Source organism: Jaculus jaculus, chromosome 7 (assembly GCF_020740685.1).
Source record: "Jaculus jaculus isolate mJacJac1 chromosome 7, mJacJac1.mat.Y.cur, whole genome shotgun sequence".
Lineage (NCBI taxonomy): Eukaryota > Metazoa > Chordata > Mammalia > Rodentia > Dipodidae > Jaculus > Jaculus jaculus.
In genome coordinates, this window is record NC_059108.1 from 117,142,270 (window position 1) to 117,167,605 (window position 25,336).

Here is a 25,336-nt window from a genome sequence, read left to right on the forward strand (position 1 = left end):
ATCGAGCCTCATACCAGGGTCCTTAGGCTTCACAGGCATGCGCCTAACTGCTAAGCATTCTCTCCCGCCCCACAAGCTCAGTTTTAATAAACATCTGAGTCTGTGGGCCCATACTTTCAAACTATCACATTCAAACTACCATATATGGTTTTATCTTCTGGACTATCTCTGCATCTTTTTCCATAGATTTTTTTTTTTCCTTCACAGTATTATTATTTCTCCTTTTGTTTATCTTATTTGTAATTGAATGTCTGATCATCAGTGTAGGAAGTAGAGATACTGACAGGTTCATTTTTCTTCTAGATAGTAGCATTTGGGATTGAATAAATCTAATGAGGAGTGTGTTATCTTTAGAATTTGTTATTGCTATTGTTTTATTTGGAACTTGTATCAGATAGTGTGAACAAATACCCAACTAGAGAAACTTTCGGAAGGAAAAGGGTTTATTTTGGCTTAAAGTTCCAGAGGGAGGAGCTCATCATGGTGAGGAAAGCATAGCAGGATCTGGATGTCACATGGACAGGCAGGACTAGAAACCAGAAAGCAACACTTGGGGCTGGCTTTAAAAAACCTCAAGGCCTGTCACCAATGACCTCTTCCTCTAGCAAGGCTCTGCCTCCTAAAGGTTCCAGAACCTTCCCAAACAGCACCACACTTTTCTAGAGACTGTGCATTCAAACACATGAGCCTGTAAGAGGCATATTACATTCAAAGCACACCAGAACTTAACTACATTTTATCATATTCACTTTACTGTGTGGTTGGCATTGGACCTTAGGCCGAAAATGCTTTTCTCCATGTTAATGTTCTACTCTTAGCCTTTCCCATGAAGATGCATTGAAAAGGGAGCCAGCCTCTGCTCTCCTGCCACTCCACCCACCCTATGACAGACTACTGTTGATTATCACTTGATGATGTCTAGTCTGTTGGTATAGTGAGAAGACTTCCTATTTGTCGTGGGCAAGTCTGGTTCGCGTGGATCTCAGCGGTGATGGCTTTTATCAGTCATTCTTGTTTCCTGCGGCCCACTCAAATCTTTGTTGTGCATTTTGTTGGTGAGAATTGTCTGTCCTTCCTCCACCAGGAGACTTTTAATGTTAATTTTGTTTGCATAGCCCTTTCCTTAGTGATTGTTTTCCCCTCTAATCTTCCTTGCTGGATTCTCTCGGGGAGACAGAGATTGAAACTTTTTTCCAGTGGCTTAAGGTTTTACTTTATTTTCAGGGGAAAAAGTGTTGGCAGTGCCTCATGTCTTTCTCACAGTGGATTCCAATCTCTCTCTGTCTCCTTTTTCCCCTTTTTCACTGCCTCCCATGCTGTAATTACAGGTGACCACCAAGCTTACCCAGGTCTATGGACCCCAACTTTTGGATCTATCTGAGTTAGCAAAGAATTTGAAACATGTACTCCAAGAAGGATAACTTATGACTTATGAGGTCTATTTTCTGGGTAAGTTAGACCACCCCATGCCCCCGGGGGTCTTTGCTTTTATAAACTCTCCTGCTTCCCAGCCAGGTGGGGAAGGGAAGGATTTCTGCTTGACTGGGCACTTCCTGCCTTGTTTGGGGATGCTTTCTCACTTTGTTCATGGATGAGCTCTCTTTCAGCTCTGAGCTCTTTATTCTCCCTTAAATCCTAGAGAGTCAGCAGCCAGGAGAATGGGAGAGCCATATTTCCGCGCACAAGCCAGGCCCATTTAGCATCCAGTGGGATGGAGCTTTGTCATGGGACTCAGGTGTGTGAGGTGGAGACCTGATTGGTTGGTGGAGCCAAGAGGCTGACTCAGGCAGGGCCAACCTACCCAGCCATCTTGGGTGAGGCTGTGTCCTACAGGGTCCTAGTCATGCCAGAGCAGGCAAGGTGGCATCTCCTTAGGCCTCTGTTCCTGACTGCTTATTAAAACAAAACAAAACAAAACAAAACAAAACAAAACAAAACAAAACAAAACAAAACAAAAAAACTATCTTAGTCTTTTTTCTCCTTTAATAGCAGATGGCAGTTACTGAGTGAACAAGGGGTGCAAAGAGCTCTGAGTGAATTGTATGCATTGTTTAATTAGTATTCTTCCTTGAGGACCTGTGAGATAGGGAAGGTCTTACTACTGCTTACAAAGTACATTATTACGGCTCAGAAACATGGAGCAACTTACCAACAATTTACTTAGCAACTTGGTGAATCCAGGATTTGAATTTAGGTCACTCCCATTACTCTATGACAAAACTCAATAACTGCCTAAAATACTTAAAACTAGTAAATGGCATTTATAAGACATTAATTCATGGTAAGCATAATAGACACCTGTATGTTTTATTTTCTGTGGGCCTCAAGAGAACTGAAAATGTAAGTTCTACAAAAGATCCCCATTATCAGTTAGCAAAGGGGATGCCTTGGTAGGAGAGGTGGGTGTCAACACTTAGAAACTTGTCTTAATAATTCATTCATTAAATGGAACAGGATGTAATCGGGAGTCCTTTGACCAAAGAGCCCAAATGTATTCCTAATTACATTCACTACGATAAACAGCATCATCCTCTCTGCTAATTATCACTTAGAAATGGTGCATAATAAGGGGGCCTTGTTACTGCCCTAATGCTCTTGGACATTGACCTTGTTTTTAAGAATCAAATTGTGTCCTCTGTGAAGTGAGCAGGTTAATGCCCGCATCGTGACAGCAGCAGAGTTTCCGAGGGCTTCAGAGTTTCCCCAGGGCTTCTCAGGTTGCTGTGTGTCCTCATGTGAACACATTGTTTTAAAATACAAAGACATTTTGCTTTAACAGATGTGCGGTTGGGACTATGTAGAGTTGGCTCAGCGATTAAACTTCTTCCAAATGCTAATGAAGTTGTTTCAAGGCATCTGTACTTTGGAAAAAAAATTATAAATCTTAAGGTAAGCCCCACCATATGCCCATGTTAAGACTTCTGTTGCCAATCAAATTATTTTCTTTCTGATCCTTGGTATTGGAATCATGCTACTTCCATAATATTTGAACTAAAATTTTAGAATACTTTATCCTCCTTCTACTCCCCATCCTCTTCCTTCTTCTCCCCACCCACAGTTATACACATACACGTGAATGACAGAGGCAGCATGATAAAAAATAATTGAGTTTGAATTTATAACACTGGATTCCTTAAGGTCTGCTAATATATTGTAATCAAAGTCACCTTAATGTTTTCTATTCAACCACATGGGCCTAAGGAGCTGAATAATATGAACTCATTAAACAATAAAAATCAATTTTGTGATGACTCAGTGTTTAAAGCAAAAAGTTGTAGATCCGATGACTGCAATGCATCTTACTCTTCCTTAGTTTCAACCAAAGATTCTTCTGGGCCGGGCATGGTGGCACATACCTTTAATCCCAGCACTCGGGAGGTAGAGGTAGGAGGATCATAGGGAGTTTGAGGCCACCCTGAGATTACATAGATCAGCCCCAGCCAGAGTGAGACCCTACCTCGAAAAAAAAAAAAAAAAGTTCCTCTCCCAGTCTAGTCATTTTTCTGGAATGAACTGAAATGAAATATATGACTTAACAGCAATGGGTTCTCCTTAAACATGAACAAATTCAGGCCGGAGAACTGAGTCACATTCCAGGGCGTCCTCCAGACATACCATGTGGATACTTAAGCCTCACTACTCCATGGCTGGGGTCAGAAACCTCTGCCTGACACAGCTGGATTCATATGGCAAACTTGTTAGTCATTGGAAGAGGGGGAAGTGATGCTAGACACCTTCTCAGGGCTGGATCAAAAGTAGCTTTGCAGCTTCTGACCAAGTATATTGGTTCGATATGGTTAGATACCATACTCCATGCTTTATCTTAGCATCTCTATTTTTTGAGACATCTGAGCTGCTTGAAATTACCAGAGGTAGATGCTATGGCTGAAAATCTCTGCTGGGCCATGCCAGATGCCACACATAGGAGTGACAATTCAGAATTCCTTGGGAAGTCCCTGTTCCTGGCCCTTTCCATCACCCCTAGGCATCCACTTCTTCCACCTGAGGCTCCAAACATCATGATGGAGAAAATTACTATCTACAATATCCCATGTAAATCCTTTTAGAATCTGAAAAGAAAGCAAAAGTAGATGTTTTATGTCCGTAAATCTGTGATGGATTATTGTTCTGTAATCACAAAGGAACTTTCTGGAAACATTCTAAATGACAGATTTCAGTCAAATCAAATGTTTTTATTCATTGGCCTGTCACTTTACACTGGTGGTACAACCATTAGGTGGTAGTCTACGGATTCTGCTCCCTCAATTTTATTTTACTGTTCTCTGTCCTTCCAATTGAGCTTTGTTAATGCCCTTAACCAAGCCTTCATTTCTTCACTGGGATGACAGCAGTAATCACTTACAGCCTTCCAAACTCTGATCTTCTTCCAGTGCAGTTGATTCTTACCATGGTTCTTAAAGGTATCATCTTTTCTCAGTAGTTACTTCTTATTTCTGTTCTTTTGTTAAATTAAAAAAAATTATTTGCATGTGTGTGTATGCGTGTGTGTGTGTGTGTGTGTGTATGCGTGTGCACACACGTGTCTGGATCTCTTGCCACTGCAAATAAGTGTCCATCCAGCTTTACATGTGTTAAGTTGAACCCTGATTAGCACTCTACAAATAAGCATTTTGAACCACTGAGCCATCTCCCCAGCCTTTTTGTTCTTATTTCTGCCTTTTTGTTCTTATTTCTTCAGTGGTTTGACCTCCATGTTGTGGCCTATAGCAGGTAGAAAGAATTCTGATACCAAAACATTCTGGAGGCGCAGAGCCCAGTGGTGGCAGGAGATGCCTGATGCTTGGTTCTGGTACCCACGGCGTTCTCAGCAGCAGCAAGTTCCTATGGTGGATTTCCAGGCAGAACTGAGACAGGCTTTCTCAGCTGAGATACCAAGAGGTGGTTAAAGCTGGATTGGAACATCAAGACAATGTAATAAAGATTTATTATCCATCTGAACAAAAAGCTTTCAGGAACTCTAAGCTTGTCCTTCCTTTTTTGATTTGGATCAATTCATAGTATTTATACAGTGTTCAAGGTAATCTCTAATCATCCAAGTCAAGTTCTAGCAAAAGGCCAACATAGCATTCCTGCTCTGGGCATGTGGAAATAACTTAGTAGTTGAATTTAGTGAGGTACTTCTATACATTTTTCCCTAGTCACTTAAGTAGTTTATATCCTAACAGTGCACAAATCCACCTGCTGTTTTACTCATGATCACCATTGTAAAACATGTGGTTATATTTTGTGGTAACTATAATATGATAACAGATTTTAGTCTTAAAAATGCTAAAGTGGTTAAGTGTTCTCAACACAAAAATTACAACTATATGAGTTAATGCATATGGGGAAATTAGCTAAGTTATACCATGTGAACTTTGAAACATGCTGTATATAATAAATGCATATAATTTTGTCTCCAAACTCAAAATTTAATATGATATTGACAAGCTAGAGCTCAAGGGCTAGAGATATAGATCAGTTTGTAGAATGCTTGCCTAAGACCCATGAATTCCTGGGTTTACTCCTCAGCACCACGTGTGCATGATGGTGTACATTTAGGATCCAAGCACTGTGGAGGAGGAGGCAGGACAGCCAGAGGCTCAGGGTCCTCTTTGGCTACATAGTGAATTTGAGGTTAGACTTGAGTAATTGAGAACCTGTTTGAAAAATAAAAGAACTAAAAGAAGAATTTAAAAGAAGAGTAGAATGAAGAATCAGAGTGCAGAAAGAGTATGAAAGTGTATGCATTGCTAAAAGTGGAAGTCCGCTGGGCAGGAATGCTTCTCATGTTTCTACTCACGGATCAGAACTGAATATAGAATATGTAGACACAGAATCACACTGTAGATACTTTCACAGTGCTCTCTTCTGCTCAAGCTTGTGTGCAATGTCTACCTTATATTTTTGATAAAATATTACATCATTTCTTCTCATTTTATATTTTAGCATAGCAAACTTCTGTTCTTAGACCAGAACCAACCTGTTTCCTGCTTTTAAATAATGCTAACCCACTTATATGCTTGTCTAGGATTGCTTTCATGCTGCAGTAATAGAGCTGAATAGTATTCCATGTCACTATGTTTGACATCTAATCCTAAGGCATTTTCTACCTGACCCATCCAAGGAAAAAAAAGTGTGCTGACCTTGCTGTACAGAATTCCATTGTGCCCTGTAGGAATAGTATAAACCATTACATACTCCGTTATGTATGAAATCATAGCTCAATTTCTTTATGTGTTCTAGTTTGTTGGGTGAAGATGTGTCATCAGGCACAGATCATAGATGCTACCCAATATTGATATTTACTAGTAATGACAAAGACATGAATGATGGGATACAGGAGAAAGGTCGAGGTCTTCTTTCATATTTCTCAGATCCTTCCATTGTGCAACAGATAATTGCTGTCTTGCCATCACAATAGATGATATTTCTAAGCAAGATTTAAGGGTCATCTCCTAGAATATCGTATATATCTTTTACCTCAGGAAGTTGCTTATTTCCTGTAACATTCTCCAGGAAGTAATGTCTCCTTAATCCATAGATTATAAATATCTTTATCTAAAAGAATTCTAAGTTAATAATGTTGCATAAGTAAGCACACTGTTTTGAATGTGATTAATCTATTTATTCAGAGTTCTGTTATAATTTTTACTATCTTAGACTGAACTGTCTTACCTGCCCCTCCCCCAATCCCAGGAGGCATCTCTACAGTAAGGGGGAGAGAAGTAGATCACTGGGGAAGCTCTTATACATTATCATCTTCAACAGAAGTTAAAATATCATGGAGACCTGGCCTGTTAAAAACCTGACTAAAAGTTTTAAATTTTAAAGAGATATATATTTTTGTTACAAGTGAGGTGAAAATACAAACATGAAGGGAAAAGTCCAAAACATATACATCCATAACTGTAATTTTGGCTGGGAAAATCAGTCTGGATTTGGCATGAGGAAATAAATAATTTAAGAAAAATTTATGTGAACTAAAGAAATATAACTTCTTTTGGAATTAAGTGCTTACTATATGCTATAAAATTTGGTGATTGCACAATCTGACAGAACCCAGAAAAGTTTTCTTGTTGAAGACAAACTAAGATACTTAAGGCTTTCAGATATGATATAGAATTATGAATGAAGGATACAGAAAACTTTTCCTTATATATACTTGAATTATTACATGATGTGCTCTATTTCTCTCCAACATATGGCTATACTCACAAGAAAAAAAAAAAAACTGGAAAGCAAAAGGTACATGAATGGAGACAGATTGAAAGAACACGTGTAAGCTGACTTTGCAGATATCCTGGAAGGATGCTGGGGGATTGCTGGATACAGAAAAACAAACATCAGAACCAAGAACAAGGCCTCAGGCTCATGTTTGATGAAACTCATAACACAGGTAAGTCTTTAGTGAAAAAAGAAGAGTTAAAAAATAAATTTTTGGGGCTGGAGAGATGGATTAGCACCTAAGGCATTTACCTGCAAAGCCAAAGGATCCCAGTTCAACTCCTCCAGGACCCACGTAAGCCAGATGCACAAGGGGGCACATGCGTCTGGAGTTCCTTTGCAGTGGCTAAAGGCCCTGGCATGCCCATTTTCTCTCTCTCTCTCCCAAATAAATAAAATATAAAATTAGAAATATACATTTAAAAAAATAAAATAAACTTTTTAAGGTATCTTCTTACTGAGTGAAGAAGGGATGGCAAATATTATACTCTCTGCTTATTTTCTACTAAGTAAAACAATTTTCCATGAAGACAGGGAACAAACAAATATGTTTTTTATAAGACTGTGGAATTTTAAGTATTCTACTTTTATGACAGAGAATTTTAAAGCCAAGTAGTTATCTTAAGAATTTGGCTAGGCTTGAGTTAAGTTTGAAATGCCTATAATATAAAATACAGAAATTTTCTGGAAATAAGCTGAGGAGAAGCAGTAAGGAAGAAGGCAACATCAAGGAGAAAATTAACAGATTCATAAAGGAAACAAACTAACCATCTAGGAATGGAAAAAAGAAACAAAACCAATCATCAAATTTTTTTAAAAAGTTTTTTTTTAAATTTTTATAGTTAACTAGATACAAGAGAAGAAAAATGTTTCTGTCTTGTAAGTTAATTCCTTCTGATAGATTATAAAGCTCTACTTAAGAATAAGACTTGAATGCACAAAGAAAGTAGGAAGCAAGAAATAATGTTCCTCATGTTATTTAAATGTCTTATAATTTTAGGAAAAAGAAGAAAAATTCTCTAAAGATTCAAAAATATATTACCAACAATGGGATCATGCTAAACAGCCACAAAGCATCTTGCTGTATAATACAGAACAAAAAAATTTAAATAAATATTTTGTATGACTTTGAAATAAAGACATTTAAAAATATATCAGAATTCATCATTTATTCCTCAAGTAATCTAGTATTTAAGGAATCTAGAAAGCTGAAAAAGTCAGATATAAAAGCACAGATATAAGAAGGTATATTAAGTAGAAGAACTATGTAATAAGTTGAGATAGATAGATAGATAGATAGATAGATACATGATATCATTCCCTTGCTACACATGAGCATACAACAGATCCTCTGAATTGAAACTTCAAAATCTTTTTAGAAATATTTGGAGTTTGGTAATGTGATGAAAGACATGAAAGAAAGCATGCTGAATTTCTCAACCCATGTTCAGAGTTAAAGGCAACTGGTGTAGTATAACAAAATAACTTATTTCATTTAAATTTTTTTTCATCTTATGTTTTGAAATATATTTTATATTTATGTCTCTGTGTTTTATTTAAAATTGTTATTATAATTTTATATTAATTTTAAAATAATTTTAAATTATTTTTATTTATTTGCAAGCAGAGAAACATAGAAGACACACAGACAGAATGGGCATAGCAGGGCCTCCAGCCATTGCAAAAAAAATCTACATACATGTGCCACTTTGTGCATCTGGCTTTATGTAGGTACTGGGGAATTGAACTCCTGTCCTTAGGATTTGGAGGCAAGTGCTTTTATTGCTCATCCATCTATCCAGCCCTTAAATTATTTTTTAAGTGTGTGTTGTGTGGTATGTTATGTATAGTATGTATGGTATATATGAATATGTATGTGCTGATGTGGAGCCCAGTGTGCTTGCCTGTAGCAGTTGTCAAAAGACATTGGATGTCCCTACTCCATCTCTCACCTCCCTGTTTTTAGAGTCTTACCGATTCTAGATCTCTGTTTGTCAGCGTCAGTGATTCTCAGGTTTCCATGCCCCATAGCTCTGGGGCTATAGATATCTGTGTTCTGGAGAATCCAACTCAGGCATTCTCAGCTCCCATCAGGACCTTTTGCTTGTGAAGGAAGTGCATTGATCTGTTGAGTGATCTCTCCAGCCCCAACTTTTCATGATAACAGAGAAATAATCAAACAACTGGAATTTTATTTTACTTTTTTCCTTTTATTTTTATTTTCTTTTCACAATTTTTATTGACACTTTCCATGATTATAAAAAGTATCCCATGGTAATACCCTCCCTCCCCATTCCCCACACTTTCCCATTTGAAATTCCATTCTCCATCACATTACCTCCCCATCTCAATCATAGTACTTACATATGCACAATACCAACCTATTAAGTACCCTCCTCCCTTCCTTTTTCTTCCCTTTATATCTCCTTTTTAACTTACTGGCCTCTGCTACTAAGTATTTTCCTTCTCACGCAGAAACCCAATCATCTGTAGCTATGAGGGAGAACATGTGGTGCTTGGCTTTCTGGGCCTGGGTTACCTCACTTAGTATAATCCTTTCCAGATCCATCTATTTTTTCTGCAAATTTCATAACTTCATTTTTCTTTACTGCTGAGTAGAACTCCATTGTATAAATGTGCCACATCTTCATTATCCACTCATCAGTTGAGGGACATCTAGGCTGGTTCCATTTCCCAGCTATTATAAATTGAGCAGCAATAAACATGGTTGAGCAGTACTTCTAAGGAAATGAGATGATTCCTTCGGATATATGCCTAGGAGTGCTATAGCTGGTCATATGGAAGATCAATCTTTAGCTGTTTTAGGAACATCCACACTGATTTCCACAATGGCTGGACCAGATTGCATTCCCACCAACAGTGTAGAAGGGTTCCTCTCTTTCCACATCCCCGCCAACATTTATGATCATTTGTTTTCATGATGGTGGCCAATCTGACAGGAGTGAGATGGAATCTCAATGTAGTTTTAATCTGCATTTCCCTGATGACTAGTGACGTGGAACATTTTTTTAGATGCTTACATGCCATTCCTATTTCTTCCTTTGAGAATGCTCTATTTAGCTCTATAGCCCATTTTTTTTTTTATTGGCTTGTTTGATTCCTTATTATTTAACTTTTTGAGTTCTTTGTATATCCTAGATATTAATCCTCTATCATATATAGCTGGTGAAGATTTTTTCCCATTCTGTAGGTTGCCTCTTGCTTTCTTTCACTGTGTCCTTTGCAGTGCAAAATCTTTGTAATTTCATGAGTTCCCAGTGATTAATCTGTGGTTTTATTGCCTGAGCAATTGGGTTTGTATTCAGAAAGTCTTTGCCATGTTAAAGGGTTTCTCCTAATTTTTCTTCTAGTAGTTTCAGAGTTTCAGGTCTGATGTTAAGGTCTTTAATCCATTTGGACTTAATTCTTGTGCATGGAGAGAGAGAAGAATCTATTTTCATCCTTCTACAGATATATAGCCAGTTTTCCCAACACCATTTGCTGAAGAGGCTGTCTTTTTTCCAATGAGTATTTTTCTCATTTTTATTGAATATCAGGTGGCTATAGCTACCTGGACTTACATCTGGGTCCTCTATTCTGTTCCATTGATCTACATGTCTATTTTTGTGCCAGTACCATGCTGTTTTTGTTACTGTGGCTCTGTAGTATAGGTTAAAATCAGGTATGGTGATACCACCAGCCTTATTTTTGTTACTCAGTATTATTTTAGATATTTGAGGATTTTTGTGATTCCAAATGAATTTTTGGATTGTTTTTTCTATTTCCATGAAGAACACCTTTGGAATTTTGATAGGGATTGCAATAAATGTGTAGATTGCTTTAGGTAAGATTGCCATTTTCACAATATTGATTCTTCCAATCCAGGAACAGGGGATGTTTCTCCTCTTTCTAGTGTCTTCTGCAATTTCTCACTTGAGTGTTTTAAAGTTCTCATTGTAGAGATTCTTTACTTCCTTCTTTAGGTTTATTCCAAGGTACTTTATTTTTTTTTAAATTTATTTATTCATTTTAGAGTGACAGAGAGAGAGGTAGAAAGAGAGAGAGAGAGAGAATGGGCGCACCAGGGCTCCCAGCCACCGCAAACTAACTCGAGACGCTTTCGCCCCCTTGTGCATCTGGCCAACGTGGGTCCTGGGGAATCGAGCCTCGAACCAGGGTCCTTAGGCTTCACAGGCAAGAGCTTAACCACAAAGCCATCTCTCCAGCCCCTTCATTATTATTTTTTTGGATGCAATTGTGAATAGGAGTGATTCTCTGATTTCATCCTCTGTGTGTTTGTTGTTATCATATATGGAAGCTACTGATTTCGGTGTATTTATTTTGTATCCTGCTACATGGATGTAGGTTTTTATCAGCTCTAACAGTTTGCTAGTAGAGTCTTTAGGGTCCTTTATGTATAGAATCATGTCATCTGCAAATAGTGATAACTTGATCTCTTCCTTTTCAATTTGTATCCCTTTTATGTGTGTCTCTTGCCTCATTGCTATGGCTAAGACTTCCAGAACTATATTAAATAAAAGTGGGGACAGTGGACACCCTTGTCTTGTTCCTGGTTTTAGTGGAAAAGCTTTCCAGTTTTTCCTCATTTAGTAATATGTTGGCTGTAAGCTTGTCATAAATAGCTTTTATTATATTGAGATATGTTCCTTCTATTCCCAGTCTCTGTAGGACTTTTATCATGAAGGGATGTTGGATTTTGTCGAATGCTTTCTCTGCACCTAATGAGGTGATCATGTGATTTTTGTCCTTCAACCCATTTATATAATGTATTACATTTATGTATTTACATATATTGAACCATCTCTGCATCTCTGGGATAAAGCCTACTTGGTCAGGGTGAATGATCTTTTTGATATATTCTTGTATTCTGTTTGCCAATATTTTGTGAGAATTTTTGAATCTATGTTCATGAGGGAGATTGGTCTGTAATTTTCTTTTTTTGTTCTATCTTTGCCTGATTTTGGTATCAGGATGATGCTGGCTTCATAGAAGGAGTTTGGTAGAATTTCTTCTTTTTCTATTTCCTGGAAAAGCTTAAGGAGCAATGGTGTTAGCTCTTCCTTGAAGGTCTGGTAAAATTCAGCAGTGAATCCATCTGGGCCTGGTCTTTTTTTAGTTGGGAGATTATTGATAATTGTTCAGATCTCCATACTTGTTATAGGTCTGTATAAGTGGTTCATCTCATCTTGATTTAATTTAGGTAAGTCATATAAATCAAGGAAATCATTCATTTCTTTCAGATTTTCATACTTTGTAGAGTATATGCTTTTATAGTATGTCCCTATGATTTTTTGAATTTCTCTGGAATCTGTTGTGATGTTACCTTTTTCATCTCTGATTTTATTAATTTGTGTCTCTTCTCTCTTTCTTTTGGTCAGATTTGCTAAGGGTTTATCAATCTTGTTTATCCTTTCAAAGAACCAACTCTTTGTTTCCTTAATTCTTTGGATTTTTTTTTTTGTTTGTTTGTTTCTATTTCATTAATTTTTGCCCTAATCTTTATTATTTCTTCCCATTTACTGATTTTTGGTTTGCCTTGTTCTTCTTTTTCCAAGGCTTTAAGGTGAAACATTAGGTCACTTACTTGTGACCTTTCTAATTTCTTAATATAGGCACTTAAGGCTATAAATTTACCTCTTAGAACTGGCTTCATTGTGTCCTAGAGATTTTGTTATGTTGTGTTCTCATTATCGTTTGATTCTGTAAATTTTTTTATTTCCTTCTTGATTTATTCATTGACCCATTCATTATTTAGTAGTGTATTGTTTAGTTTCCATGATTTTGTGTATGCTCTATAGCCTTTCTTGATACAGATTTGTAGTTTAATTCCATTGTGGTCAGATAGAATGCAAGGAATTATTTCAATTTTCCTGAATTTGTTAAGATTTGCTTTGTGTCCTAATATATGGTCTATTTTAGAGAATGTTCCATGCACTGCTGAAAAGAATGTATATTCTGCAGCATTTGGATGAAATGTCCTGTATATATCTGTTAGGTCCATTTCTTCTATGACCTCATTTATTCCAGATGCCTCTCTGTTTATTTTTTCCTGGGATGACTTGTCAATTGTTGAGAGTGGGGTGTTAAAGTCACCCACCACCACTGTGTTTGGTGTTATCTGTGTCCTTAGTTCTAATAGTGTTTGTTTGACGAATTTGGGAGCCCCCATGTTAGGTGCATGTATGTTTAGGACTGTAATGTCCTCCTGTTGGAGTGTGCCCTTAATCAATATAAAGTGACCTTCCTTATCTTTCTTGACTAATGTTGGACTGAAGTCTTCCTTGTCAGATATTAGGATAGCAACCCCTGCTTGTTTTCTAGGCCCATTTTCTTGAAACACCATTCTCCAACCTTTCACCCTAAGATAATGTCTATCCTTTGTAGAAAGGTGAGAGTCTTGAAGACAACAAATTGTAGGATCCTGCTTTTTAACCCAGTCTTCAAACCTATGTCTTTTGGTTGGGGCATTGAGGCTGTTGCTATTAAGTGATGTTATTGAAAGGTGTGTGTTTATGTTTGCCTTTTTTTGTGTGTGTGGTTCCGGTTCTACCTTTGCTCTCTTGTGTTAACTAGTATTTGAATATTGTTTGTTTTTTTCCAGGTTTCTTATATGTGTGCTTTTCATTTTCTTCAGCATGGAGGATTCTATCAAGTATTTTATGTAGAGCTGGTTTTGTCTTCAAATACTTCTTTAACCTGCTTTTGTCATGGAATGTCCTTATTTCTCCATCTATTTGAATGTATTGCTTTTCAGGATAACATAACCTTGGTTGACAGTTGTTATCTTTCAGAAGTTGGAATGCATCACTCCAAACCCTTCTGGCTTTTAAATTTTGTGTTGAATAATCTGCTGTAATCCTTATGGGCTTGCCTTTGTAGGTAACTTGATTTTTCTCTCTAACTGCTTTCAATAATTTTTCTTTGGTTTGTGTGTTTGGTAGTTTGATTATAATATGGTGAGGAGAGGTTCTTTTCAGGTTTTATCTGCCTGGGATTCTAAAGGCTTCCTATATCTGCATTGACATCTCTTTTCCAACTTGGGGGAAGTTTTCTTCTATGATTTTGTTGAAGGCGCCTACTATGCCTTTGGAGTGGAATTCTTCTCCTTCTACTATGTCCTGAATTCTTATATTTGATCTTTTTTTAGTGTCCCGAATATCTTGAAATTCCCACTCATACTTTTCTTTTTTCTTTCTTGTCCTGTATTGGATCTGCCACCTGGTCTTCTAGCTTAGATATTCTGTCCTCTCCTTCATCCATTCTACTGGTGAGATTTTCTACAGAGTTTTTTATTTCATGAACACAGTATGAGTCATTGCCATTGACTGAAGACACAAGTAATTACCAATATCAAAGTGTGAGAAGAGATGAATATCCAGTGAGGATTGATAGAAAATTCATCTGTATTCATCTGTATAATGGCTCTCTATGAAATCACTGTGTTTCTCCTTCAAGGAAACCTCCAGTGAATGCATAGGTTATTTTTCAGTTTTTCCAGTCAGTGTTTTAATGTGTCTTAGTTAGTGCCAAGACTAGGGCATACATATACAAGTTTCTGTCCGTCTACATGAAAGCTACTTTAAAAAGTAATGAAAGATTTTAAAGCAATTTAAATAAGTGATTGCTTTAAACAATTCACTATTGAGTGCTTTCTGACTTCTGAGTCCCAAGTCTTTGCCATAGTTTTGAGTCATTGTAGGACGGTATGGCCAGCTCTTCTAACTTACACTTTGGCACCAAAATACTATTCATATAATCCACCAATAAATCTTAGCTACACTATAAAAAAGCATCATAGGATCTATATTATCAGATAAGACCCATGCTCTAAAATATTTTTTCTAAGACTTAGGATATCTGGATAACAGTTCTGACTATAGTCATTCAACAATATGAACTTGAACAGCTGAAGTCACATTGGTAGGCTGAAGTAACACAGTACTTCTTAAGGTCCCTATGAAATCAAAATGTGCACATTGTCAGAGTTCAGTTATTAAAAGATAACATTGTGGCAGGAGAGATGGCTGAGCAGTTAAGATGCTTGCCAGCAAAACCTAATTACCCAAGTTTGATTCCCCAGTACCTATGTAAAACCAGATGCACGAGGTGGCTCATGCATCTGGAGTTTGCAGTGGCTGGAGGCCCAGGCATGCCCATTCTCTCTTTCTTTCTCTTTGCCTCTTTTGCCTTCTTAAATTAATAAATAACAAATATTTTTTCAGTCATGTTCTATCCTCTATTGTGTTCATTTCCTATGGCTTACTTTATGTATGTAGATCACAAGTTTCTGCAGTTGAGGCACATCAATGAGGTGAGCAAGAAAAATGACTTGACAAAATTTTTTGCAGCTGTTCCGTTTGCTGTTGTGAATATTGTATGTGAGGGCAGATGCACATGCCCCATGCATACATGTGCAGAAGTCAGAAAAAAATGCCTGGTGTTCTCTATCACTCTGCCCTATTTCCCTGACAGAGTCTCTCACTAAACCTACAGCCCATGTTCATCCGTTAGTCTGGATGACCAGGAGTCCTTGGTGATCCTCCTGTCTCCCATCCTACATCAAACCTGGGGTTACAGTATGTTGCAGTCAGGTTCTCATTGCTTGTAGAAATCACCCAACCGAGAGCAGCTTGTAGGAAAAAAAGAGGTTTATTTTGGCTCACAGGTTTGAGGGGGAAGCTCCACAATGGCAGGGAAAACGACGACATGAACAGAGGGTAGACATCACTCTCTGGCCAACAAAAGGTGGACCATAGGAACAGGAGAGTGTGTCAGACACTGGTATGGGGAAGCTGGCTATAATACCCATAAGCCCACTCCCAACAGTACACTCCCTCCAGGAGGTGTTAGTTCCCAAATCTCCACCAGCTAGGAACCTAGCATTCAGAATACCTAAGTGTATAGGGGCCACCTAAATCGAACCACCACACAGTCATATGCAGCCATGCCAGCATTCTTACGTGAGTACTGGGGATCAAACTCGGGTTCTCCTGCTTGTGCAGCAAGTGCTCCTGTCTACTGAGTCATCTCCCCAGCTCTGTGCCTCCACCTGATCTTTTCATTATACTAACACTATGCCACTTGTGGAATTATGGGTTTTGCTACCTCACAAAACAGTATAAAGTAGTCAGTCTTTGAGCAGTATCTGTGGGAAGTGGGTCATGTTCCTGCTGATGGTGCACTTTCAAAACCTCTGGTCAAATTCCAGAAGCAAATGGTGAATTGGGAAATAATAAAATTTATTCTTGCTTTGGAGCAGTTTACAGCAAGTAAATCACAGGCCTTTGATTAGAAAAGGCATATGTAACTATTTGACAGTTTTTGAAAATGCCACATGTTCTGTTCCCAGAGCAATCTGCTGGGACAAGTGTAGCAGAAGCTGCTGCAACTATTTTAGGCTCCATTTACTCGAGCTAGAAACTAATATTACCTCCGCGAAGGCCTCAGAGATTGCTAATCAGCCTTTCTAGGGAGCAGGTTTTCCCTTGGGTGAAAATTCCAATGTGCTTCTGGAAAATACTTTCAGGAGAAACCCTGAAACAAGTCTCAATCTTAGTGGTAGTCTTGCAGGAAACCTAACTGGGGAACCTGCTTTATTGGAATAGTCAGTCTCCCTCAGGCTACCCTGTCATTAATACGTCCTTCTTGGATTCAGAAATGCCAGGTTTGTTAAATGTCACTGATTTTGTGGTCACTTCTTAGAGGAAGTATGGCCTTCTATCACAGCTCAATTTAGTTCAGTGTTGAAATTGATTATACCAAGACATCATGAAAACGTTTGTGTTGTATGGCAAGTCCTTCAGACCTGAAATATTCCTGCAGAGGGGAGGGGGCAACCAAGAGGTCAAGTCTGGGAGAACTGAAATGTATAAGGTCAAATAGCTTTTTTCCTAACTGCCTGCTGGGAGGTGGGTCTTTCTCCCACGTACCCTGCCAAGCTGTGCCAATTCTCGCAGCATGTGTTCCAGAGGTGCGGTTTCCATGAGTGACTGCCCGTATCGTTGGGGCCAGCTTTTTTGGTGACTCCATTGCCTTTTAGTCACCAATGCTTCTGTAAGCAAGTCTTGGTCTGTACTGTAAGTAACCGCAGCGACTCATTGGTTCTGAAAACTCAGTTTTGGTGCAATCATGCTTTGTGAGGTGAATAGAGATGTGTTTACATCTCCCCAGGGCAGGGAAAGTTCCTGCAACAATAAAGCTTTCCAGAGAATAGTGGGGCAAACTTCCAAATAGGTTAAAAAATGGTTTAAAAGTATGGGGGATAGGAAACTGTCTTGGTTTGTATCGTGGTAGGACTTGGGTGAGTGTTTGTGCATGAAGAACACAGATCATTGAGCTTCCCATCAGGGCTAACGGAGGGAACATCTGAATGTTCTCAACAGTTGAACAAAAGATGTGAACAATATAGAAAAGGGGTTAACTGCCAAACACAAACTGCAGTCAAGCTACTAAATCTTTCAACTTTTAAATGATACTGGTGGAGTTGATGAGATGCAAAGAGTGGATGCAGAGGTACATTCTTCTGCCTGTTCTAGCCAGCCAACCAAACTGGACTTTTGAGAAAAAAAAAAAAATAACCATTTTCTGGGACTTGGGCAAGCTGGTAGAAACTCCAATGCCATGTCCTTGGAATACTTGAATTTTGGTGGCAGTATCTGGAAAGCAAGGGTGTGATAAACAGTGAAATGGATCATATTCTGGGAATATAATGATTAAGGCTAAAGAATATAAAACACGGAACTTTTGTCTTTTGATTTTTATGCTACAGTGTGAGAAATTTATGGTGAGAAATATGAAATTTACCTAGGACAGCACATTTGACACCAAAACCATGAAGAAATGGTTTCTGGACCTAAAGACATGTACATGGTCCCTATAGGTAGGAAGAAGCTCCATGTGCACTGACCAAATAGTAATTATCAGTTGTCCTCTTGTTACCCTAATACACATCACTAACGAGCAGCACACCAAGCCTCAGCAAACATGTTTACCTGGACACCACATAGTCTTCAAACAACACTAGAGAGGTAATTCAGACAGGAAAATGTGATTTATAGATTGTTAATATTTTCTCAGAAACATAAAGAGATGACAGCTATTCTTTCTCAGTAAACTAAACAAAGTGATGTTAGTCATAAATAACTTAGATAAAAATCTGTGCACCTCTCCAGTGGCACAGCAGAAACAGTATGCAATGAACACAAAATAAAAATGAGCAGAATACTCCTCTACTTGTGGGTCTAGCTGGAGGAGGGGCAGAGCGATCTAAGACAATCTATACAGACCTTTCAAGAGCCATACAATGAAAACATTAGGATGCACAAGCTATATTTTCTGCCTCTAAATCTTGTATTTACTATGTTCACATATTATAATTGTATAATACTTTGTATGTAAGAGTATTTGTGTCATTTTAAACATCAAGCTGTCTTGTTGTTCTTGAAGTTTGTGCCATGAAACACATTATACAAATGACTTGGTTCATAGGCTGAAAATAAGAACTTTAAAAATCCATAAAAATGGGCTGGAGAGATAGCTTAGTGGTTAAGGCATTTGCCTGCAAAGCCAAAGGACTCTGGTTTGATTCACCAGGACCCATGTAAGCCAGATGCACAAAGGACTATATGCATCTGGAATTCATTTGTAGTGGCTGGAGATCCTGGCATGCCCATCCCCTTTCTCTCTCTCCCTCTACTTTTAAAAGAAGGCCAAGAAATCAGATGATTTTTCTTGGCTTTTAACTTATTTTTCCATTACCTAAATTTTTGCCATCTATTTATGGGAAATACATTGAAAATCCTACTTCTAACAATTCTCAGATAGCAATGCATTATTGTTGACTATAACCCCCTACTGTGCTACAGAGTCCCAGACATGATTCTTGTACCTGCTATTCATCCAGCCAAGGCTAGAACTCCAAATGAAGCAGACCTTAACTTCTATGAGCAGGGTTACAATTTTGTTGTTTATTCCTCACTTCTAAATCTGACTAGATAAAATATTTGCATTTCTATGTTTGCTGAATTCATTATAGATATTTTATTTTTGATATGCCAGCACAATTTAATTTGCATCACTAACATAGTTCCATGTAAATTTTCTGTTTTATTATCATCTACATCATTGCATTCAATGGTTTCTAGAATTTCACTGAGTGAATATATTTTAATTTAATAATTTCCCTGTTCTGGGAAATCTGAGTTATTTTCAAAGGGATCTGTAATGAAAACTACTGAAAATTTATCTCAAAGGTTGACGAATATAACAAAGTCTCTGAAGAAGAAAAAAACATTATCTTTGCAAACTTGTTTCATAGTTTCTTAGGATAAATATATCACCGGGAATCATTGGGATAAGTAGTAAAACATTTCAGAGTCTGTTGGTAAAATTACAATATTTTCAGAAATTCCTTTTGGTGCTCCTTACTCATCTAAGAGAATGAAAGGATTTTTATAGGTCTAGGTAGTAATTTTGTTTCATTGACTAGCTAAAAATAAAATCCTCCGTGCTCTGTGTTTTTCATCATATATAATGGCTGGAGATTTCCAAGCTTTAAGTGCTTTTAGTATGATTTGCGTTGTCATCTAAAACCAGATTCATCTCTACCCAGGAAAGGAAGGCTGCGCTGCACTCTTTGCTGAAGTAAATGCTTCTGTAATGAAGATAATCCACTTTGAGTAATTTGTTGTGTACATGCCAATATTAGCATGAAGATATGTCATGGGACAATCTTGATAGTCTACTTTTCAGTTGACTCTGTTAACAACTAACATTTGTGGGTTTTGTTTTTTTTTTTTTTTTCAATACACACATCTTGATAGTGGATGGTGAGCTTTCGTCAGGGCTGGCAGATGAGCACCGCATCAGTACTCTGAACAGCGGACACCAAAGGCTGACTGCTGCTGGGGAGGTCCTTGGGTTGCTCTGTTGGAACTTGTTGTTATTGTAAAAATAAGAAATCAAGAGGCAAAATGTCTTTCTAGTTAAACTTTTTTTTCCCTCGTTTAGACAAGTTATGGAAACAAAATTAGCATTAGGTTTTCAGATTCTCACAGTGGCATCTGTTCCTTGATCTAAAAATCAAACTTCAAAAATAGCTTTTTAAGTGTTCAGAGATTCCAGATTTGGGGATTTCCAATGCTAATTTTAGCGCTTTTTTTTTTTCCAATTCCCAGAAGCATTTTCTTATAATGTATATATGTTACTGGGAACTACTGGGACTGGCTTAGATGCACTGTTAAAATTTTGCTTTAAAACAACTTTCTTTAAAAATTATTAATTTATTTGAGGGCTGGAGAGATGGTGTAGCGGTTAAGTGCTTGCCTGTGAAGCCTAAGGACCCTGGTTCAAGGCTCGGTTCCCCAGGAACCAGATGCAGAAGGGGGCACACGTGTCTGGAGTTCCTATGCAGTGGCTGGAGGCCCTAGCGCACCCATTCTCTCTCTCTATCTGCCTCTCCCTCTCTCTGTCACTCTCAAATAAATAAAAATAACAAAAGTATTATTTATTTATTTGAGAGAGAGAAAGAGACAGATAAGGACAGACACAGAGAAAATAGGCAGGCAGGACATCTAGTACTGCAAAAAATTCCAGACACATGTGTCACCTTGTACATCTGGCTTTATGTGTGCACTGGGGAATTGAACCTGTGTCCTTTGGCTTTGCAGGCAAATGCCTTAACCACTAAGCCATCTCTCTAGCATAAAACAACTTTTTACCTAGTATATATTTTATTCTGAGTGCTAATGAGATTCTTAGGAAAATCAGATGGCTATAGTAAACAGTATTTAAGCCAGGCACGGCGACCTATGAACTTGGGAGGTGGAGGCAGAATGCTCAGGATTTCAAGGTTATCCTTGACTATGTAGAGTTCAAGACCATCTCAAAACAAAAGAAGACAAACAAAAATCAACACTTAATGCTGCCAGAAAAATTCAGGATCTTTGCCTACTTTGATTTGCTGTTCCCTATCTTGCATATTGATGTTTTACACCTGAAACAGAATGTCTATGTTCTCTAATAAAGTATATCATTTTCATAATAAAAGAAGATTCAAACATCTTTAGGCAAAATTTCTGATTCTGTCATCTGTATTGATGGATATACTACTGGATGGAGGAAGAGACCAAGTTATTGCTTGCCTTTCCTTGCACACTGACAACTCTTTTCTTGACCAATCTGTAGTCAGGTTCCACAAAGCCTTTAACAAGCCCAACATTTGGAAGGCCGGCGCCATTCATCGTAGAGTCCAGTTTTAGCAAGAATCCCTTAAGTTTATCCAGAACGCACATGCCAGCGTTCCCTGATTTTGTTTGTTTCCTCTGGTAATTTTCTTTCTTCCAGTTCTTTGGCTGTGTGCATGTGATGCGGTGTGTGTGTGGTGTGTGTCTGTGTATGTGCTCTTGCAGCGTTCTACATGGCTGTCTGTGGCATGGAGCAGACAATCTGGTGTCCTGCTTCATTGATCTTCTGCCTACTTGTTCTGAGCTTATGTCTCTTTCTGATACCCGAGCTTTCTGCTTTCTGTGGGGCAGAGTGATTCCCTGGTATCTCTTTCCTTTAAAGAATGGAGTCTTGGCCTTCATGGGGAAGATGCCAAACTGGCGCGTCACCGGACTGGGTCATTCACTCGCTTTAAAATCCAGCTGTCCTCCCTAGAACGGCACGACACTGTTTGTCACTCACCCGCATGCTACCCTCCCCTCTTTTGAACGAAGATGACTAAGCGTCTCAAATACTTCAGCCATGACTAAAAGAGAAGCAGAAGAGCTGATAGAAATTGAGATTGATGGAACTGAGAAGCCAGAGTGCACAGAGGAGAGTATTGTGGAACAGACCTACACCCCAGCTGAATGTGTAAGTCAGGCCATAGACATCAATGAGCCCATAGGCAATTTAAAGAAATTGCTAGAACCAAGACTTCAGTGTTCTTTGGATGCTCATGAAATTTGTCTGCAAGATATCCAGCTGGATCCAGAACGAAGCTTGTTTGACCAGGGAGTAAAAACAGATGGGACTGTACAGCTTAGTGTACAGGTCATTTCTTACCAAGGAATTGAGCCAAAGCTAAACATTCTTGAAATTGTGAAAACTGCAGAAACTGTTGAAGTGGTAATTGATCCCGATGCCCACCATGCAGAAGCAGAAGCACATCTCGTTGAAGAAGCCCAAGTGATAACTCTTGATGGCACAAAACACATTACAACCATTTCAGATGAAACCTCAGAGCAAGTGACAAGATGGGCTGCTGCTCTGGAAGGGTATAGGAAAGAACAGGAGCGCCTTGGGATACCCTATGATCCTATACAGTGGTCCACAGACCAAGTCCTGCATTGGGTGGTTTGGGTAATGAAGGAGTTCAGCATGACTGATATAGACCTCACCACACTCAACATTTCGGGAAGAGAATTATGTAGTCTCAACCAAGAAGATTTTTTTCAGCGGGTCCCTCGGGGAGAAATTCTCTGGAGTCATCTGGAGCTTCTTCAAAAATATGTCTTGGCAAGCCAAGAGCAGCAGATGAATGAGATACTTACAATTGATCAACCTGTGCAGATTATCCCAGCCTCAGTGCAGTCTGCTACCCCAACCACCATTAAGGTTATAAACAGTAGTGCAAAGGCAGCTAAGGTACAGAGAGCCCCAAGGATTTCAGGAGAAGATCGAAGTTCACCAGGGAACAGAACAGGAAACAATGGTCAAATCCAGCTGTGGCAATTTTTGCTGGAACTTCTCACTGATAAGGATGCTCGAGACTGTATTTCTTGGGTTGGCGATGAAGGAGAGTTTAAGCTAAACCAGCCTGAACTGGTTGCACAAAAATGGGGTCAACGTAAAAACAAGCCTACAATGAACTATGAGAAACTCAGTCGTGCATTACGGTATTATTATGATGGGGACATGATTTGTAAAGTTCAAGGCAAGAGATTTGTGTACAAGTTTGTTTGTGACTTGAAGACTCTTATTGGGTACAGTGCAGCAGAACTGAACCGTCTGGTCACAGAATGTGAACAAAAGAAACTTGCAAAGATGCAACTCCATGGAATTGCCCAGCCAGTCACAGCTGTAGCCCTGGCTGCCGCTTCTCTACAAACAGAAAAGGATAACTGAGGTCCAAAACCCTATGGGAGCTGAAGGCTTTTCTTAAATGTTTAGAGCAAATATTGCTCATACTTTATTACTGAATTTGATTCTTATTTCTAGACTGTACAATCAGATGCATGATTTTTTATAAGTATTTCATATTCTTGCAAATTTGGATCTTTTTACTTTGAGCATATATTTTAGAAAATGTGTACGTTCAAGGATCACTACAATGCCTGCAGTGTGAGAGCAGGTTCATTGTGGAATAGTGCGTTAACAGTCAGGAAAGCTAAACTGGTCAGTATTACTATCTAGCCCTACCAAAACTAGCTAGTAGCATCTGAAGCTGAAGTGTTAGTGCAGCATTTCCAGGGAGCAGTCTGCCTAACTTTCTGAACATGTGGCTGCTTCCTCTCTTTGCTTTCGATGCTGCTCTCCATAAAACCAGAAAACGCAAGTTTTCGGCTAAGCAGTATGTGCCTGTTTCATCTAATCAAGCAGAGCTAAAACATTCTTATAAAACCATAATAATAAGGGACTAAAGTATCAGGTTATTTATATGTTTGCAAGTAGAGGACATAATAAGTTAGCTGGCAAGGAGCAGTGCTGAAGAAGGAGATCCAGGTTTCAATCTGGCTTAACTCAAGCCATTATTAATGGTTTTCTGTATAGATTATTCATTTTGTCAGGCCAAAAATTTAGATTATTTTGAGAGGCATTTAATTGTTGTAAACCAGCTATTACAAAATTCCAATATTATCTGGTTTTTCTGTCAGTGATATAAAAAACTGAAAAAGTATACCTCAACAAAAAAAAGTTTGGTTTAGTTTGATGTGACTTCCTTTGTTTAAAAAAAAAGAAAAAGGAAAAAAAAGTTGGTAGTTCTGATTTATAATGCAAGATCACTTATGTTCTGGTGAAACAAAGACTTTAGGTCGGACAACAGTACTTAATCCATGAAGGTGTTAGTTAATTCTTGCAAATAATTATAAAAGGAAAGTTTGACCTCCTTATAGGCAGTCTTCTTTAAAACAAAGCTTCCCACTTATTTTTCTTTCTGAATGTCATATATGTATATGTCTGCAAATATCTATACACATGACCACCTTAGACATATTCATATACCCAAGCATAAAAATACTCGAAAGGGAGATTATTAAATTGTTTTTAAGACCTTTGAAACTAAATAACTATGTGCAATGCCTTACTGCATGCTAACACTAAACAGAAATGGCTAGGAAAGTCTTTTTTCTTTTGTTTGCTCTAAAGTATTATGCATGGGTCATGATGAGAAACTGGCAGATAGCTGTCATATGTCATAGGAGAAGTTGTTCCTCAAATACTACTTTATACACGGGCCTCATCCTTTATTTTATTTACAAAAGTGGCTGTATAAGACCTCACCTGGTGTGAGAAGAGGGCCATGGCAGTCATGGCCTGGTGGTGCTACCACACTGCACAGTGGTTTGGATGGAAGCATAGGGGCAGGAGTGGGGTACCAGAAGAAGGGTCTCAAACACCTATGCTCTGCTATAGGACTTGAACATGTATTGTTGGTTCATTTATATTAAATCCTTCAAGATTCTGCAGTACAGACATAAAAGGGGTAAATTTGCACCATTCATTTTTGCTTATTTATAAACCTAAGTAGTAGACTGGAAAGTTTATTAGTACAATTTGGGTGCTACAATTATAGGACTACTTGGATAGAAAACAATATCAAATAATAGAGACCCTGTCTTTTAAGAAGAAATAGGAAGCTATAAAAAAGATCCGGCATCATCCTGTTCTTAGGGCCTAGCGAACTGAGAAGCTAGTATCAAGCACTCCAGAGCTTGGGAGTCTTCACTTCCAAGTGAAATGCATCAGACATTGAGTTACAGCTGGAGCCAAGAGAACAGACCTCATGTCTCATTTGTATGATAAGTTTTTAAGGAAGAAAGGTCCCAGATTTCCTTTAAAACCCTAAAAATCAAACTTTTCTCCTTTAAGCATTCCCCAGATG

General features: G+C 38.3%; 1 protein-coding gene across 1 annotated transcript; it reads left to right on the forward strand.

Moving 5' to 3' along the window:
• Positions 1–21,861: 21,861 nt before the first annotated feature.
• Positions 21,862–23,690, forward strand: LOC101615482 (GA-binding protein alpha chain). Its single transcript, XM_004649247.2, has one exon. The coding sequence runs from the start codon at positions 21,994–21,996 to the stop codon at positions 23,356–23,358; it is 1,365 nt and encodes a 454-aa protein (XP_004649304.2). The 5' UTR covers positions 21,862–21,993; the 3' UTR covers positions 23,359–23,690.
• The last annotated feature ends 1,646 nt before the right edge of the window (positions 23,691–25,336 follow it).